The sequence below is a fragment of the Gavia stellata genome, chromosome 21, assembly GCF_030936135.1.
Source record: "Gavia stellata isolate bGavSte3 chromosome 21, bGavSte3.hap2, whole genome shotgun sequence".
NCBI lineage: Eukaryota > Metazoa > Chordata > Aves > Gaviiformes > Gaviidae > Gavia > Gavia stellata.
In genome coordinates, this window is record NC_082614.1 from 13,004,083 (window position 1) to 13,021,924 (window position 17,842).

General features: G+C 37.2%; 1 protein-coding gene across 1 annotated transcript in view; it reads left to right on the top strand.

The window, feature by feature from the left end:
- The window catches only part of SBNO1 (strawberry notch homolog 1), a 33,192-nt gene that overhangs the window by 13,273 nt on the left and 2,077 nt on the right, over window positions 1-17,842 (top strand). The window contains exons 7-31 of the mRNA XM_059827538.1: window positions 1,000-1,160; window positions 2,181-2,314; window positions 2,464-2,554; window positions 3,495-3,656; window positions 4,211-4,346; window positions 4,424-4,529; window positions 5,781-5,934; window positions 7,149-7,331; window positions 7,536-7,633; window positions 8,324-8,475; window positions 9,064-9,261; window positions 9,560-9,730; window positions 9,820-9,989; window positions 10,882-11,013; window positions 12,251-12,386; window positions 12,808-12,920; window positions 13,021-13,092; window positions 13,562-13,661; window positions 14,191-14,265; window positions 14,527-14,673; window positions 14,753-14,847; window positions 15,044-15,136; window positions 15,598-15,735; window positions 16,430-16,506; window positions 17,294-17,487. Of these exons, the coding sequence (XP_059683521.1) occupies window positions 1,000-1,160; window positions 2,181-2,314; window positions 2,464-2,554; window positions 3,495-3,656; window positions 4,211-4,346; window positions 4,424-4,529; window positions 5,781-5,934; window positions 7,149-7,331; window positions 7,536-7,633; window positions 8,324-8,475; window positions 9,064-9,261; window positions 9,560-9,730; window positions 9,820-9,989; window positions 10,882-11,013; window positions 12,251-12,386; window positions 12,808-12,920; window positions 13,021-13,092; window positions 13,562-13,661; window positions 14,191-14,265; window positions 14,527-14,673; window positions 14,753-14,847; window positions 15,044-15,136; window positions 15,598-15,735; window positions 16,430-16,506; window positions 17,294-17,487 (3,288 nt within the window). The remainder of the gene's footprint in view (window positions 1-999; window positions 1,161-2,180; window positions 2,315-2,463; window positions 2,555-3,494; window positions 3,657-4,210; window positions 4,347-4,423; window positions 4,530-5,780; window positions 5,935-7,148; window positions 7,332-7,535; window positions 7,634-8,323; window positions 8,476-9,063; window positions 9,262-9,559; window positions 9,731-9,819; window positions 9,990-10,881; window positions 11,014-12,250; window positions 12,387-12,807; window positions 12,921-13,020; window positions 13,093-13,561; window positions 13,662-14,190; window positions 14,266-14,526; window positions 14,674-14,752; window positions 14,848-15,043; window positions 15,137-15,597; window positions 15,736-16,429; window positions 16,507-17,293; window positions 17,488-17,842) is intronic.

The window sequence follows — 17,842 nt, forward strand, 5'->3', positions numbered from 1 at the left end:
ACCTGAATTTGTGGTGGGTTTTCCTAGGAAGTTTTTCTCTTCTGTAGCGCTTAGATTTGGAGGGTACGCAGAATTTTTTAATAGAAAAGGAATTATTTTTAGTGTATCTTTGAGCAGTACTTGTTTCAGAAATATGATCGATGAAACAAGATCAGGCTTTTCTACCTGTGTTAAGACTCTTAGTGCCTCAGCAGAGGAAGTTTTGTAAAGTGGTCACTGCTACGCTTAAGAATCTAGTCTTTTGGTGTGAAATTACCCTGAGCGCATTTCTTCCTGAATTGTTCCTGACTGACTTCTAAGAGCTGTTTTGTGTTTGTTTTTTTTTTTTTAAAAAGTGAATCTTTTACTGCTGTTAATTGCCATGTTCTCTTTTTTCTCCTTTCTCTTTATTGTAACCAGTGAGAAAAAGCTTATCTTTTTTCCTAGGTACATTGCTGACCTGCTGTAAAAGCAAGGCAAAAAATTTTGCATGGAGTTTGTAGCTAAATGGTTAATTTTTATTGTCACTGATGAGATCTGTCAGCAATTAAACCATGTCTGTTCTAAATCTTTTCTCCTCTCATGCTGTTTAAAAACAGCACTATATAAATAGTGAGAAGAATGTTGCTTTTGTGATTCTGGCATCTTGAGGCCGCCTCTGGCCTTTTGGGAAGGCAAGGTTCAGACCAGTTTTTCTCAAACATGTCAAGTACACAAGTACTTCCATTTTCTATGAACTGAATTTTACCTAATTTCATAAAAATTGGGGGAAAGTGGTGAGAAGAGGAACAAACTTAAGATTGCAGTTACATAAATTCAGGTTAATGTATTATTTCCTATGTGATGCAGTTTGTTTAACACTTGACGTACTGTTGCAATGAAACATAGTAGTTCTTGAGTTCAGCCTTTGCAGTGGATAATTGTAACTTGTTTTGGTAAACATAATAACCTGTGCTGCAGCAATAGAACTCTGTGTTATGTTTTCATCTTCTCCCTTCCTCCCCCTCTGTTTTCAACCAGTAAAAATTGGTCTACGTCATCCTGACCCGGTAGTGGAAACCAGCTCATTATCCAGTGTAACTCCTCCTGATGTGTGGTATCAGACATCAATATCAGAAGAAACAATTGATAGTGGCTGGTTGTCAGCTTTGCAGCTTGAAGCAATCACTTACGCAGCCCAGGTATGCTAGACATTAGTACAGCTTAAAAGCTAACAGAATTTAAGAAGAAAAACTACTATCTGACAAGTGCAGCTATGTCAGTTTTACAAGGAGATAAAATAAGAAGAGCTTAAAGGTTTGAGTTGCATTAGAAGGTGGCAGGTGAGCTTCAGCTCAGATAAATGTGAGGTAATACACCTAGGAAAACTTTGCCTAAATCACTTCCATGATGCTGATCCCAAACTGTCTTAAAACTCAAGAATGATATCTTAGTCATTATTTTTATTTCTCTGAAATAGCTTAATGGCTGCAGTAGCAGCAGGCTAAGAGCCAACACTGTTTGGCATCACTGGGAAGGGTACAGAGAACAAGACTGGGTGTTACTTTGCTGCTATATTAAACTTCAGTGGGCCCACATCAGATGTTGTGTGTGCAGCTCTCTGCATGTCAGGGAGGAAGGTCGTGAAGTTAGAGGACAACTAAAATGGTTACAGGAGGGAAGAAGTTGCCTCATGAAAAGAGACTAACAAGTCTGGGATGCCTCAGGCTGGAGAGGATAAAAAAGAAGGGGAATGAAATCAAGGTTTACATAATCAAGAAGGCAGTGGAATCCCACAAAACAAGAACGAAGGAGAACTTGGTGAAACTGATAGGAGATTGGTTTAAAATGGATAGAAGAATACTTCTTTACACAGGCAGTGGATGTCTGGGTCTTGCTGCCACAAAAGGCTGTGGAGGTGCATATCGGTGGTTTAAAAAGTCAGCCAGTCTGGTAGTTGGTGCTAAAATAATTAGATACATACAGCAGTTTTTAGAGCAGTTCAAAGTGCTGAGGGAAGAAGGGGGCAAATGGATCACATAAAGCAGTAAGGCTTATATGCTCTCCCTAAATAAAATCCCCCCTTCCTGATGTTGGGAGGCTGCTTGGCTGGGTGGACCACTGGTCTCATCCAATAGGATGTTTCTTATGTTTGCTTTCTGACAATCCGCAGTGATGTGTTCTGGAGAATGGGTACAAGTTTTTTGTTCTTTCTCCTACAGCAACATGAAACATTCCTGCCCAATGGAGACAGAGCTGGATTCTTGATAGGTGATGGTGCTGGTGTAGGAAAAGGAAGGACCATAGCTGGAATAATCTATGAAAATTACTTGTTAGGCAGAAAAAGAGCAGTCTGGTAAGTGTGTCAGGGTTTGCTACAGCAGACACTGTAGTGACTACAGTACTTAAATTCGGTGTAATCTATCCTCTGACACATGTTCTAGCAACTGCTTTTTGAATGTCTGCTGTAACTTACAGGATATATGCTTTGTTTTATATCTTCAGGTTTAGCGTGTCAAATGATCTGAAATACGATGCTGAAAGAGATTTGAGAGATATTGGAGCAAAAAACATATTGGTTCATTCATTAAACAAGGTGTGGAAACTTTTTACTATGTACAGTTGAGGCAAAACTTTAGGTACGCTTGTGTGACAAGTTGTGCATTTTGACGGTTTTAAGAGCAAGAATGTACTAATTTCCATAAATTTACTGTCTAGGTCTTGTTTGACAGGCCTTAATCTTACGAAGAACCACACAGTGCTTTAAGTTAATCATGTAAATAGGCCCCTTGTAGGATTAAGTCTTAGCATGTGATTTTTTTTTAAGAAAACCACTACTCTTCAAGCCACTACTGACACTACTAGTAGAGTATTTTCTAGCAGTTGAAATATTCTTTAAATCTTTTAGCCTTTGTAGCATTTTAATTTTTTCCTTTCTATCTCCCAGCACACATTTTATATGTAATATGTTTTGTATGTAATACTTGAATAATAGAGTTCCTCAGTAATTTATTAAGGCAGTGGTAGCGCGTGCAGTTATTTTTGGAGACTGTGCCTCTGCTCAGGATCAGCCACTTACATAAATTGTGAAGTGCGATTACTGGTTGCATTCTCTGAACTTAAAGTTTGTTTTAATATTTTTGCTTTGTGAAGTTTTAATTTCTAAAATACAATAAAGCTTTAGAAATTGTCATGGTAGCAACTGTAAATACACTTGACCTATTAGCTCTGAGGGATACATTGAAACTAAAATCTTAATTGTATTTAAGTTAAGGAAACTCTGTAGTCAAAGAATGTGGCTGTTAATCTTTTGAGGCTTCAGATCTAGTCTTCCTTAAATATATACTTAAGTAAGGCGTTGTAGAACCCCTTAACCGTGTTACCATATGCCAGCTATGCCCTAATCATGATGCAAGGATACAGGTGGTTCAAAGTGTACACACCTTAAGGTTAAGACCACCAGTATCCCTTAATCATATGGTAGGTGGGTTTGAGGAGGGATATCTCTTGAATAATTTCTTATCTTTTTATTGCAGTTCAAGTATGGGAAAATTTCTTCCAAACATAACGGAAGTGTGAAGAAAGGTGTCATCTTTGCTACCTATTCTTCTCTTATTGGTGAAAGTCAGTCTGGTGGTAAATACAAAACCAGATTAAAGCAGCTTCTTCACTGGTGTGGTGAAGACTTTGATGGAGTTGTATCCTTTATCTGGAGTTCAGTTGATTGTAACCAAATTGCTATTTAAGCTTACATCTTTAAAGACAATCTTGTATATTTATTTGCGGTATTTTTAGGTATTATTCTTTATTCATGACAATAGTCAATCGTGTGCATGCTCTGACATTAGACTTGAAGTTTTACCAACTTTGTGCCAAATCTATTACCATCATATTGTTGGCACACAACTCTGGTATGAGAGTGAAGCTTCTGCTTTTTCTGTGACAAACACATGAAATTAAAATACGATGTTTAAGAACGTTAAGTTTACACTAAAATTTTCTCCGGTGAACTGTTAAAAATTTTTTTGAATGCTAACAGCATTTTAAAGGAGTCAGGTGTTGGTAATTGTGCTCTTAAATACTTACTAGCTAAATATTTTTCCCAAAGTTTTTAATGAAAAATGACTAGTGTCTTTTGAGTTTTACAGTTTACTGCTGCCACCTATTGTAATTAGCAGATTTTCTTGTCTTCTGTTTTAGCTCCCCATTCTAAAAATAAGGGGGACAAAGTTTTTCCTTAATTACGGTTCAGATTGTATTTGATGAGTGTCATAAAGCTAAGAATCTGTGTCCTGTTGGTTCATCAAAACCAACAAAAACAGGTCTGGCTGTATTGGAACTCCAAAATAAACTTCCAAAAGCCAGGGTTGTTTATGCTAGTGCCACAGGTACGTACTACTTGGTTTGCGTTAAATGTTTCTGTATGGTTTTACTGGCATTGGTACAGAGTGTGTTCTTCTCCTAGGTGCATCTGAGCCAAGAAATATGGCATACATGAACCGTCTTGGAATATGGGGTGAAGGAACTCCATTTAGGGAATTCAGTGATTTTATTCAGGCTGTTGAAAGAAGGTAATATTTCGAAGAGCTATAGCAAGAACGCCTACAGTTGTGGTTGACTGTGCTTTCAAGTTCCTTTGTCTTCACTCACTCATAGTCCTCTGCAAACTTTTCCTGTCATACTAAGAACTTTCTGACTCTAGCTTCTAAACCTAGCAGAGATGTAACTTATCTTATGTGGTGCGAAATGGGACGTTTCCCTCGCTCACAGAAAATCTTGAGAGCTTTAGAAGCTTGCTAGGAAAATAGTCCACTTAAAATGTGTGTGTTACAAAACGAAAATACTTTGCTCCTCATCATGAAAACACACTGTATGTACTGAGTATGCTCAGTATAGTTGATATCTCATATATGCAGAAGTGATCTAATGTTTATGCCTTCAGCTTAGGCAGTTTAACAGGAATAAGTCTTGTTCTTATGCTTGCTGACATAAGAACCCAGTTCAGAAATATTATGTATGCTGTTGCAAAGTACTTCATATTTCAGATCTTATTAAAAAAACTAAATGTGAGAGGTCAGTAGAATATGCAACTGCTACATTCTTTGGTAGGTGAGCATCTTGTATATTATGTTTTGCCTACACTTCAGGATGCTACAGTAGGGCTTAGTATGCATCTTCTTGCATACCATCTACATGATGCATGATTTTTCTAGACTGTGCAAGTGTAGTCTCCATTACTGAGTATGTATCAAATGAGTAATAATGAAATTACAGGCCCAAGCTTGTGAGTAGGTTAGCTTTGCAGTTGACTTCTGTGCTCTCAAGGTATTGCTAAAGCTGTGTTGCTGTTGAAGAGAACTTAAGTTGCCTACTAGTTTAATTATTTTCATACCAACATAAATCTGAATAGCTTAATACAGTTTTTATCCATTATTTTAAATCTTCAGTGGATTTTATAAAATTGCAATGCAAGATTTTGTTACATATTTGGACCAACTTCATTATCCAATTACAGTTTGTAAGGTACTGTTCCCTAATGCATGATAGGTCATTTGGGGAAAAGTAACTTTTTGATTGTTTATACCTCTTGGGATACACTTAATACTCATCAGGCAGGGATATAGTTTTGTGTGAAGGCTAAATTTCAAGACCCCCTGATTGGATGTGTTTAACAAAACAGTACTAATGATTTTGAAAACATATTCCTTCACATTTGTAAGCATGCTATTTTCTTCTAAAGCACTTGAGTGTTTGGGGTTTTTTTAAAGAAATCCTTGCTCTTGAAAATTCTAATACTGACTTAATTTGTTCCTTTATTTTAGAGGTGTTGGTGCCATGGAAATAGTTGCTATGGATATGAAGCTGAGAGGAATGTACATAGCAAGGCAGTTGAGTTTTTCAGGTGTAACTTTCAAAATTGATGAAGTTCTGCTTTCACAGGAATATGTTAAAATGTACAATAAATCTGTGAAACTGGTAAGAACACCTTTTAAAATTTGCTTTCTGTATTGAGCTCTGAGAGATTGAAGTTAATTGATTTAAACTTGAATGCTCCTGAAATAGCGTGTTGAGAGAGATGAATGGCATCTTCTTGTCTCATCTTGGTGTAAAGATTTCTCCATTTAAGACTTGGAAAAAGCTGTTAATTCTTGTTCTGAGTCTTAAAAGCTGCAGTTTTGGGTGCACCTGCCAATATTTGCCGGATCCACTGCCTTCTAGCAGTACTTCAGAGATCTTGGTCATTGTTGCCTAAGATAAAGCTGTTCACCTGTTGGTCATATTTTTGTGCTCCAGTCCTCCCCCTTTAGGCAACTGAGCTGAGGACAGGCTGCATGCACTTCTTCAATGAAGCGGGACTGTGGAGTGGTGCTTGTAGTTAAACAGTGCACGGTGATAGTTTTAATCACGTGGCAGATCAAATCTAAAGTATCGAGGCTGTGGTTCCCTTTACTGTTTTCCTTTATTTACCTGCTGGTTATCTGTTTCATGATGTTCTTAATTATTTTGTCCATATGCTAAGCTGAGTGTCTTTTTCCTGAGTGTCCATTCTGCTTGTACATTACTACTGCTGTATTAGATAAAAATAGTTACTCCTTTGACATAGATTAAAATGAGCAGGTTCTTTACCTGCTTAAGAGGTGCTTAAGTGTGACTCGGTATTAGTGTTGTAGAGCTACAATAATTAAAAATTATCTTTGACAGGTGTATAACATCAACTTTAAAACAGCACTTTATGAATGTTGTTTAAATGAATCACTAAACTTGCGTCCAAAGCTTACTTTACTTAATCTGGAAAAAAATGGTACAACAAAATGTTGTAGAAACAAAGACAGTGGCGTTTTTCTCTTCTTGGGATCTTGCTTTATATGTATTAATTATGGGCAGTGCTTTTTGCTTTCTTAACCTGACTGGATTAATGGAGAAACTAGATAATTAGAAAATACTGTATATGTTTGCATTGGTAGTAATGTAAATGTATCTGCTTTTCATTATGAGAGTAAATATCGTCTGAATTTACTAAGCCATAGCTATTTTTTTGGTGAGCTTTGTTTTGATGTATGATGAGTTTCCTTGACTTGCAGTCCCATAGTACTGTAGCTTCGAACTTCTCTTTTATTTGGATATTAGACAATGTACCTGTGTAGCCTTGAAATTTGACATGTAAAGCAATTAACACTTTTCTTCTTCAGTGGGTCAGTGCCAGAGAGAGGTTTCAGCAAGCGGCTGATCTTATCGATGCAGAACAACGAATGAAAAAGTCTATGTGGGGTCAGTTTTGGTCAGCTCATCAGAGGTTTTTCAAGTACCTTTGTATAGCATCTAAAGTGAAGAGGGTGGTGCAGCTAGCTCGGGAAGAAATCAAGAATGGGAAAGTAAGTTGGTCAAGACCTATTTTTAAATATCTTTGTTAAATGTAAAGCTATTGGATTTTTTTTGTTTGTAACAGATATTTTCAGACATAGTAATAGCATGCTTCTGTACTTTATTGTATTGAAGCTATTTAATGAGCAGATAATCAGGCAAAAATAAAAGTCAGTCATCTTAGTGACAATGCCTTGTATTCATTTGTCCCTTAGTGTGTTGTTATTGGCCTGCAGTCCACAGGAGAAGCAAGAACATTAGAAGCTTTGGAGGAAGGTGGTGGTGAACTGAATGACTTTGTTTCTACAGCAAAGTAAGATTGAAGTTTGTTAGAACTGTCCATTACAAAACTAACCTTAGTCCAGCTTAGTGTGTGTAGTAATTTGTCCTTTCATGTGTAAAACATGCATCAGTGCACAGAAAGTTGGGTGTCCTTTAGTATTGATGTTCTTTACTGAAGCTGCCTGTACATAAAATCTGACAGTATTGCTCAAGTGAACCATTGGTTAGTTCCTAGTTCTGCTGGCACTCTGTGAAATGATGTTTTCAGGTGTGAAACAGCTGGTACTGTTGTACTCAAAATGGGAGGAGGGGAAGACTTGTCAAGTGTACACTGCACTTATACCAAAGCAAGTTACAATCACGACTTCCCTCTTTTATCAGATGAGCCAGATCCAATCCTGAGACTACCTTGCTGAAGATCTTAATAAATGAAGTTAATCTGTCATTTAAACTTGGAGTGATAAGAAAATAGCAGTAGCAATACCACTTGATACCAAAACCAAATTAACAAGTTACAAGTAACAGTGCTGTAAAGTAAATGTCTCCTCTGTTTAAGAAGGTGACAAATACAGTAATATGGGTGATAATTATACAGGGTGCTTGTGTAATAGCATTCACAAGGAATAATTTTTCAGAGAAGTCAAGCAAGCTGTTAAAATGTTACAGGTTTCTACTTTAAATAAATGCAAATTTGACTGAAGAACCCTTTTTTCTTAAACAGAGGAGTATTCCAGTCTCTTATTGAAAAGCACTTTCCAGCTCCTGACAGGAAGAAGCTGTTCAGCTTGTTGGGAATTGACTTGACTGCTCAAAGTAATAACAATTCACCCAGAGACAGCCCTTGCAAGGAGAACAAGATAAAGAAACGAAAAGGTAATGCTTAAGTTCTTACACTAATGCCATAGTGAAAATGGCAATTTTAGAGTTGCCTAAGAGTGAACTCCGGAAAAAATATGGGACTGTAAATATCAGTATGTAATTCATGATGAGCATGTATTACAAGTCTCCAAGACTTTTGTTAGAAATTTTCATTAGTAGATTTTAAAACTGCTGCTGAAACAATAAAGCATGTAAATTCTGGTTACTGCTTTGCTCAAAATTGGTTGATATCGTATGGGACCGTATCCCAAAATGCCTTGCACGTGTCAAACCACTTCCTGATGCAGTCAAGCAAATAATTGCTTTCTTTTTCTTGAGGCTCAGTAAAGAGAAGCCTAATACCACTTCCCTTCCCAAACTGATCATATTCTTACTGAAAAGTAGGTGATCGCAAAAATGTTGAAAGAGGGGTCTTACTGAAAACTCAGATTAGATTCTTTTAAACGGTTCTATTTTTAGAAATTGAATACTTTTCTAGTTTGTATGTACTGCTGGTAAAACAAACCTCAAAAGTAGACTGCAAGGTCTAAAAAAACCATTTTTTTATTTTTGTTTCTTCTGGGGTGGCGGTGATGGTATTAGGTGAAGAAATAAGCAGAGAAGCCAAAAAAGCTCGCAAAACAGGTGGCCTTGCAGGTAGCAGCTCTGATGAGAGTGAAAGTGAGTCTGATGCTTCAGACAATGAAGAAAGTGATAATGAGAGCTCCAGGTTTTTGAGTTCTGGAGATGATGATGACTTCAACCCATTCAGAGATGAATCCAGTGAAGATGATGAAGATGGTAAGACATTTTAAATGTTTCATCAAGCAAGTAACTGTACTTGCAGATAGTAAGCATAAAGTCTTTTCCTAACCATTTCAGTGAGCCAAAAATAAGAGTGTTTGAGCATGTAGTTTAATTCTAATGAGACTGGAATTAGTACTAGAATGTTGATTTGCATCTCCTTTGAGTAGATTTTACACACTAGGGTTCAGACTCTGGTAAGTCACCTTTTGTAATGAGAATGTAGCTTTTCAAAGGAAAGGATGGCTTTTTAGTAAATGTTGAAATTTTTTGAAAATATTTTATTTAACTTTAGATCCCTGGTTAATTAGAAAAGAGCATAAAAAAAATAAAGACAAGAAAAAGAAGAAAAGTATAGACCCAGATTCTATTCAAAGTGCCTTACTAGCTTCTGGTCTCGGATCAAAACGACCTAGCTGTTTTACTTCCACTGTTGGTACCACCACTTCTAGTACCAACACGTCAGGTAAGAATAAGTTTCTTTGGCGTCTGTTCACTTCATTAGCAATTAGGCAGTGAAATTCTAGATCTTAAAGAGTCTCTCTTAAATTTCAGCAAACAGTAACACAAACAGCAGCTTTGTAACAAGTCAGGATGCTGTTGAAAGGGCCCAACAAATGAAAAAAGAACTGCTTGATAAACTGGAAAAGCTGGCTGAAGATCTTCCACCTAATACACTGGATGAGCTTATAGATGAACTGGGTGGTCCTGAAAACGTTGCAGAGGTAGGCTGATGTTCACATTTAGGAAAAAGTTGTTTTTTTCTACTGTAGCCATATGATATCTATCTGGCTGCAGTAAATCAGTGTCGTCATTCTTCAGGGTTGCATGTGACCTAAGTATCTATTAAAGAGAACTTGTTTATCAGTTTTAGACAGTAATCTCACAGGGATAAGTATATAGGTTACTCCTGCTGAATGCCTCTGAATTAAAGAGAAACTTGAAGATTGTATTAGAATACAGAGAAGAGTTTTATAGGTAAATAAGTTATTTCTGAGACTGATAGTTTCTTGTTGGGTAAATCATACTAGTTTCTCTTTTCCTTTATAGTGGTGTATTTCTCTAACTAGCTGTAATCAATTTGAGACTGGTGTATATAAAACAGAAGCAGCTTTAGTTCATCTTCCTAGGCAATGAAGATTAAGAATCTGTGTAATAAAACTGCATTAGTGGAAAGCCTGATGAATTATTACCTCTTTTTCTCAATAACTTTAGAAACATGTCTTTAAGCTACCGATCTCTATCAAGTAGAAACATCATTGTCACTGATTTTAACAGGGTCTTTTAAATCACAATCTCAGCTGTCAGTTTATTTTCTTAGTCCTCCTGGTAAATCCCTTATGCGCAGTAGTATAATACTATGTCATTTCTACAAAGATATGCTTTGTTATGCTTTTGATTCCCTGATTTACCTCTAAATAAGTGTTGGGCAAAGCAGATAATGGCATCAACCAGAAAATAATCCAGGTTCCCTAATGTAGTTTTGCACTTGGAGTAAATTACTGAATCTAATTTAAGGTTGGTGTATGAATAAATAGCATTGTTGCTTGAAGTCTTTGGTCATGTAGTAATTTTGGTATTGCCATAATAAGCTTGTATTCCCTTTTATTTTTAAAGATGACAGGCCGCAAAGGGAGAGTTGTGAGCAATGATGATGGCAGCATATCTTACGAGTCAAGATCTGAACTTGATGTGCCTGTTGAAATTCTAAATATCACAGAAAAGCAGAGGTTCATGGATGGAGATAAGGTAATCCTTAGAGATACGATTTAGAAAAACTTGCCAGATGCCATAGTAACACTAAGTTATTCAAGTTGTGGCTCTACCATTATCCCACAGTGACTTTTTGGGTACTGTAAGTACTACTAGAAAGAATTTTCTGTTCACTGCTGTGTGCTTTGTTTTTCAAACCATGTATGTTCAGTAGTCCTGTCTAATATGTGGCTGCAGCATGCTTTAAAGGTCAGGCTGTAGTTTGGGCGGCCACAGAGGTCTGTGCTTAAGAGGTGTGTACACGCGTGCCAAACTGAAAGCTAGCACCTTTAAGCTGGTCTTGTAAACCAGCATATGTTTAAAAGGCAGATAAACCCTCCACATCTTTGTGATTCCTTTACCTGGATTACTGTGTACCTCTGCTTCCAAGAGGAAATAGTGGAATTGAGAAATGGGGAAAACCACTGATTGAATTGGTATGAGAGGGAGAAAAAACTTTCAGTGAGGGGCAGAAGGGAAAAGGTGGAGGTTGTTTACCTTAACAAGCATTGAGCAGTAATGCTGGGAAGAGTCATAGCTTTTGTCCTTCAAATTGCACTCCGAAAGAAAATACTGACTGGAATAATGGTAGAATTGAAGCTGATAAAAGAGGCGGGGGGGAACAAAAAACTTTCCTGTGGTTCATTTGGGACATGCTACCACAAGAGGGCAAATCAAGTAAATGTAGCTGTTGGGTGGAACTTCTATGGTCTGTTGTTTACACTTGAGGGTAAATACTCATATTCCTGTGTCTTGTGCACCATCAAAACACTTACATTCTTTCAAGGCAAATGCATTCAGATACTAGAATGGCCATATCCTCTTCCTTATACGGTATTAGCAGCAACTTTGTCTTCTCTGTGTTGCTTGCTGTCAGAGTGAGTCTCCTTGTGTCCCTCCACTTCTCTTTCTGAAGTGCCAGCCAACATCAGAGAAACCTGCCCTTTGGAATAGCAAAACTGCAACGTACTGCCTTTCTTCATTTGCACAGAACGGTGTTGCTGGAAAGTAAAGCGAAAACCACTCCTTTCACTCAAAATTTGTTAGCGTTTCTAACTCTGATAAAGAGAGCCATACTTTTTCTCCCCTGCTCCCCACCGTGTGATAGGAAGACCAAATAACGGTGAAACCATTCCAGACCCATGTTAGTAGTAATTGTAAAATTAAATTTTTTTAGAAACTGAAGCTTGATCTTGGATTTATTGCTAACTAACAACTCCTTTCTTAATAAAAGAACATTGCCATAATCTCGGAGGCTGCCAGCTCTGGTATATCATTGCAAGCAGACCGTAGAGCTAAGAATCAGAGACGGAGAGTTCACATGACTCTGGAGTTGCCGTGGAGCGCAGATAGAGCAATACAGCAGTTTGGTAAATAAGTTTTTCCTATCTTTTCCTTAGCATACTCAGTAATACTAACTGAATTTACTGCTAATTCATGGGAAATAAGGGGTTGCTTAGTCAATCTGAGGGACCCTTCCAATCTCCTTCACCCGTGAACAGAATCAGCTTTGTCTATAGTCATAGGTATAGTCTTGAAAGTTTTGAAAGAAACCTAGCAAACTTGCACTGCAGCGTAGGGTTTTTTTAATGTATCGAGTGTCTTTATGGAAGTTGCCACAACTCTAGAGCATTTGTGTACTACCTTCTATTGGCTGTACTACAGCAGAAACTAATTTTCAGCAAGATTAAGTTCTAGCTTTTTTCTTTGCTCTGCACAATTCATAGTTTATTAGAAATGTTCAATGAAGTGGGATTTATTTAACATATGTGCTTCTACTTAATTATCCAGGAAGAACTCATAGATCCAACCAAGTGACTGCTCCAGAGTATGTGTTCCTAATTTCTGAATTGGCAGGAGAGCAAAGATTTGCATCTATAGTTGCAAAAAGACTGGAGAGTTTGGTAAGATTGTTTCAGGAAGTCTGATCCTTCATTTGAGAAAATACAACTTAGATTTCTTTTTCTTAAAATCTGATTTAATTACAAAGGTGTGTCTTAACAGGGAGCCCTCACTCATGGTGACAGACGGGCTACAGAAACTCGAGACCTCAGCAGATTCAATTTTGACAACAAGGTGATGGTTCTATTTCTGTTTGAAAGCTCATGCTGTGGTGCTTACTCCACAAATGACCTGTTGAGGAAGGATTTCTTCCATCTCCTGTGAAGTGTTTTACTTTTAACTGTATTACTTTCTGATAGGAGGCCTTTTTCTGAGATAGCAAGTAAACATTCTTAATTCTGTTTGCAAAGCCACGTGGAACACACATACGTGTGTAAATTACTTTTCTGCATTTGCGAACAATCCAAGTCTTAAGTAAATGGTATGTGTCCTTTCAGTCACAACTGAAGATTAATTTGGAATTAGAAATTAAGACTGGGCTGTTTATATAGTGTAGTTTATAATTGAAAAGCAAATAACCAGTTCCCTTTAATATGGTAGAGAAAAATGTTTTATTGTGAATTACAAATGCTTGTTAAACCATGTGTGCTTGGGGCTGAGGCACAAAAGCTGTTGTTAGAGCAACTTTCTCTTTCTCATGCAGTATGGCAGAAATGCTTTAGAGATTGTTATGAAATCCATTGTGAACTTAGACTCCCCAATGGTCTCACCTCCTCCTGATTTTCCTGGAGACTTCTTCAAAGGTAGGTATAATTGACTGGATGCAATAGCTACCTTTTGATTATTCTCTAGTATGCAGAAAATGCAAATAATTTTAGAGCTAGAAAACATTGTTACTATTTAAACCAATCAGCTGGCCCAGATAGGCTCTCACTGGGTGTTGCTCCTATGCGTGTTGCTTGAATGTTGAAGTTCACGTATGAAACAAGATACGTGAACTCTCTCAATCTAAGGCATGTTCTATGTCTGTTTGGCCAAAGTATTACATACAGTTCCTCAACTTCATTTTCCTGTTATCTGTTGCAATATCTTGTTTTCCTGGGCTCATGTATAGTGCAATTAGTAGTTTTCCCTGCCTGTGCTTCCTAGAAGGACAGAAGGCAAAGTTGTGTCTTGCTTATTGATGTATTAAAAATTGCAAGTAATGTATTTGAGGGGTGTCAGAAGTCTTGGAATTGGATCCTGAAACAAGAATGCTAAACAAGCTGTTGCTTCATTGGTTTATTTTTAGATAGCAAAGCAGCTATGATTTAACTTCTTTCTTTTTCCTAGATGTTCGTCAGGGATTGATTGGCGTAGGCTTGATAAATGTAGAAGACAGATCTGGAATACTAACACTTGATAAAGGTATTTGCGTGTTTTTAGTGTATCTTTAGAATGTCACTAGAAATATCATATATCATGATAGTGGATTCCTAGCAACAGAACTGAATTTGAAACTATCTAAAAAGTGACTCTTTTGGAGAACTCTAGAATGTTTTCCTCATTTCTGAAAGAATGGATTTAAGTAGTCTTTTTGAAACTCTTTGAATACTGATTGAGAGCTTGTTGTCATCAAACTTAATCTTTGTTGACCTAATACGTGTATTTCTTATTCATTTTTTTAAGATTATAACAATATAGGGAAATTTCTGAATAGAATTCTTGGTATGGAAGTACATCAGCAGAATGCTTTATTCCAGTACTTCTCTGACACGTTAAACGCGGTTATTCAAAACGCCAAGAAGAATGGAAGATATGACATGGGCATCTTAGGTGAGTAAATCAATTTCTCAGTATTATTGTACTTAAGTAAGAACAGAGAAACAGAATAACTCTATCCTTTCCTTTAAAGATTTGGGCTCTGGGGATGAGAAAGTAAGGAAGGCAGACGTTAAGAAGTTTTTAACTCCTGGATATTCTACCTCTGGACATGTAGAACTATACACAGTAAGTTAATTCTGTATCTTTGAATGAACTAATAAAACTTGCCGATATGTTTTGAAAACATGGCAGTCAGCTAAGCATGTGCTGAGTGAGGGCCTTTCACTGAGCAATATTTGGTTCTATGGTTCTTTAGTCCTTACGTCTGTAACTGTTTTAAAGCCCGTTCCCATTCAAATACCCCTGCATGGCTCTCTTGTAGATCAGCGTAGAGAGAGGAATGTCTTGGGACGAAGCAACTAAGATCTGGGCAGAACAGACGGGTCCAGATGATGGATTTTATTTATCACTACAGGTAGGATTCTTTCTCTTGGATTATGTTCAGAGAAGTTTTTTGGGGTCTAACCAAATACGTGGTCTCCTCTGAAAAATTTACTGTTAAAGTTACTGTTCAGTTTTGCAAAATGCTTTCAATCTTACATTAAAATTCATGTTAAGTTTGTTTCCAATTCTAAGTATGAAGGACCCCTTTTTAGCTGCTCAGGATGTTTTCTGATAGAATGTGAACCCAAATTAATAGCTTTTATTTAAACCTGTGTCAAGAAACCAGATGCTTTCACTGTAAGGAAAAGTTGTGAAGTTAATGTAGATTAGTGGTACTGTCTTTTAAAGGTGTCCTTATTACTGGTTGTCTTGCTGTATGCACACACACATATTCACTTTTAGTCTGTAAAGAACACAGTATGGAATCACTTAAGGTAGATACTGTCAGCATGTTGAAATTTATGAAGTTTTTGGTTTGTCTTTCTTTTCCAGATAAGAAATAACAAGAAAACTGCTATTCTAGTAAAAGAAGTGAATCCTAAAAAGAAGCTTTTTTTAGTATACAGACCAAATACTGGGAAACAACTGAAACTAGAAACATGTGCAGACCTGAAAAAGAAATATAAGAAGGTAACCATTAAAATTATGCTAGTTTTGAACTTAAAAATCGTAAAGAAACATGCGGACTTTCTTTTTCTGGTATTTGTGTATGATTCTGGCAAGTGAAAAACTAGGCTGCTTTTTCCAGAGCACAGCTTGTATTTGGGTCTTTTTAGGCAGGGCTACACGGTTTCTGCACTCCTATATCCAAAACTTTCTGAATATAACTAATCTGTGGTGTGGTAATATAAAATGAAGGGGTTTTAGGGTTTAGCAAGGCGAAGTCTTGCTTCTGTGTAAGGTGTACAAACATGCTTTTAAATAAGCAGCTATGTACCGTGTAGTCTAAGCAATGACTCTGAAGCTTCAGCTGTTGGCTGATGATGTTTAAAATACTGTAATGGACTATTTTGTTTAGAGGCTGGTAGGATAGCTAACACTTCTCTTAAACAGTTTTATGGTGTTGAAATTGTAAAACCTTGAGGAAACTCTGAGATGAGGTTGATTATTGGAAAAGCTCTGAGATTCTGCTACGATCAAGCATTTTGCTCATCCTTTGAGATGGTGTTTCCATTGAATAGCCTGAAATTACAGGATAATGTACCTCTCTTCCCCATCAAAATGTTGGTGCTCCCTCTTTTCTCATAGTAATGACCAAATTGCTTTTGTTCTATGCAAGTCTTGATGTGTTTTACTTTATTCCCACTTTGAATATCTTTTCCAGGTACCTTCTGAAGATGCTCTGCCACACTGGTTAGAGCAGTACAATTCTTCTGCGGACACCTGCACCCATGCTTATTGGTTAGTATTTGTATGCACATAGATGCTTTAACTTAAACTGTTGATCTAAGCTGGTTTATCACTACTTCTGTTCTTCTGTTACTCGTGTGGAATCCTGTGTTTCTTGCTTAAGAAAAATTGTCCCATGACCAGTCAAATGACCCAACCTTTGAGTGGAAGCATGAAGCTTTGCATTTGCCCTTCAAGTCCTAATATATTAGATGAATGCTAATGTATAAATTGCGCCTCGGTAGACGTATAATGACCGACGAGTAGCTTGTGCTTTAAGTGTCTTGTTTTCATCTATTATTGTGGTAGGATAGTTCAAATGTTACTTGGGGGAAAAAATATTTTTACTTCACATAAAGATGAGAGAGATGTCAGAAACAGCTGTTCTTGTGCTGCCTCTTCTAACAGTGTGTCTGAACTCTGCAGCTGATGTCTTAATTCCTGAGGAACAGCGTAACTGGTAGAAGTTTCAGATTAATATTGGAGCTTCTGAAATATACTGATCAGATACCAGTTTCATATGTAACAAATTCAGGTTCTCAGGTGATCTAAATGAGTAGTATCTTTGGCTTAAAGCTCTGTCTGCACATTTTGAAGATGTGGTCCTAAATAGGCAAATACTTCTCAAAGCTTTACCATGAGAGGCATGCTGTGGATAAAGTATCCTTCCCTTACTGTGTACTTGCAGCCCTTGCTCCACTCTGAATACATGTTAAATAACTTCAAGTCTCACTTTTAATTGAATTAGGTACTTTTTGTTTGCAGAATTCTTTTAAAAGCTTTTTTCTTTCTACTGTAGGAGAGGCAATTGTAAGAAGGCAGGCTTGGGATTAGTTTGCGAAGTTGGACTCCGCTGTCGAACTTACTATGTCTTGTGTGGTTCAGTATTGAGCGTCTGGACAAAAGTAGAAGGCGTTCTAGCCTCTGTGAGTGGTACAAATGTGAAAATGCAAATAGTTCGTCTAAGAACAGAAGATGGGCAGAGAATCGTAGGTAAGTGGCTTGGCTGCTCCTTTATTTCCATCTTGAAGTAGAAGGTAGTTGTAACTTACAAGTCACCTCATGTTGAGAGTCACATAGGAGACTTTTTATGAAGATGCTTACAAGAGAAAAAGCCCGTCAGTGTGTATGTTGGGGAGGGGCAGAAGTACAGCTGTTGAAATCTATTTGTAGCACAAACACTGTTTTGAGTCAGGTTAAAGAAGGAAGAAATTTTTTTCAGCCAGGCTTTGGAACACTTACTCTCTCTGTTCTTTTGATTTGCTAGGAACAAAAGCATTCCAACCAAGCTACCTTTGAAACCATAAGGGCTCCACTTTTTTCCCACTGCTGGCAAAGAATAGTAAGC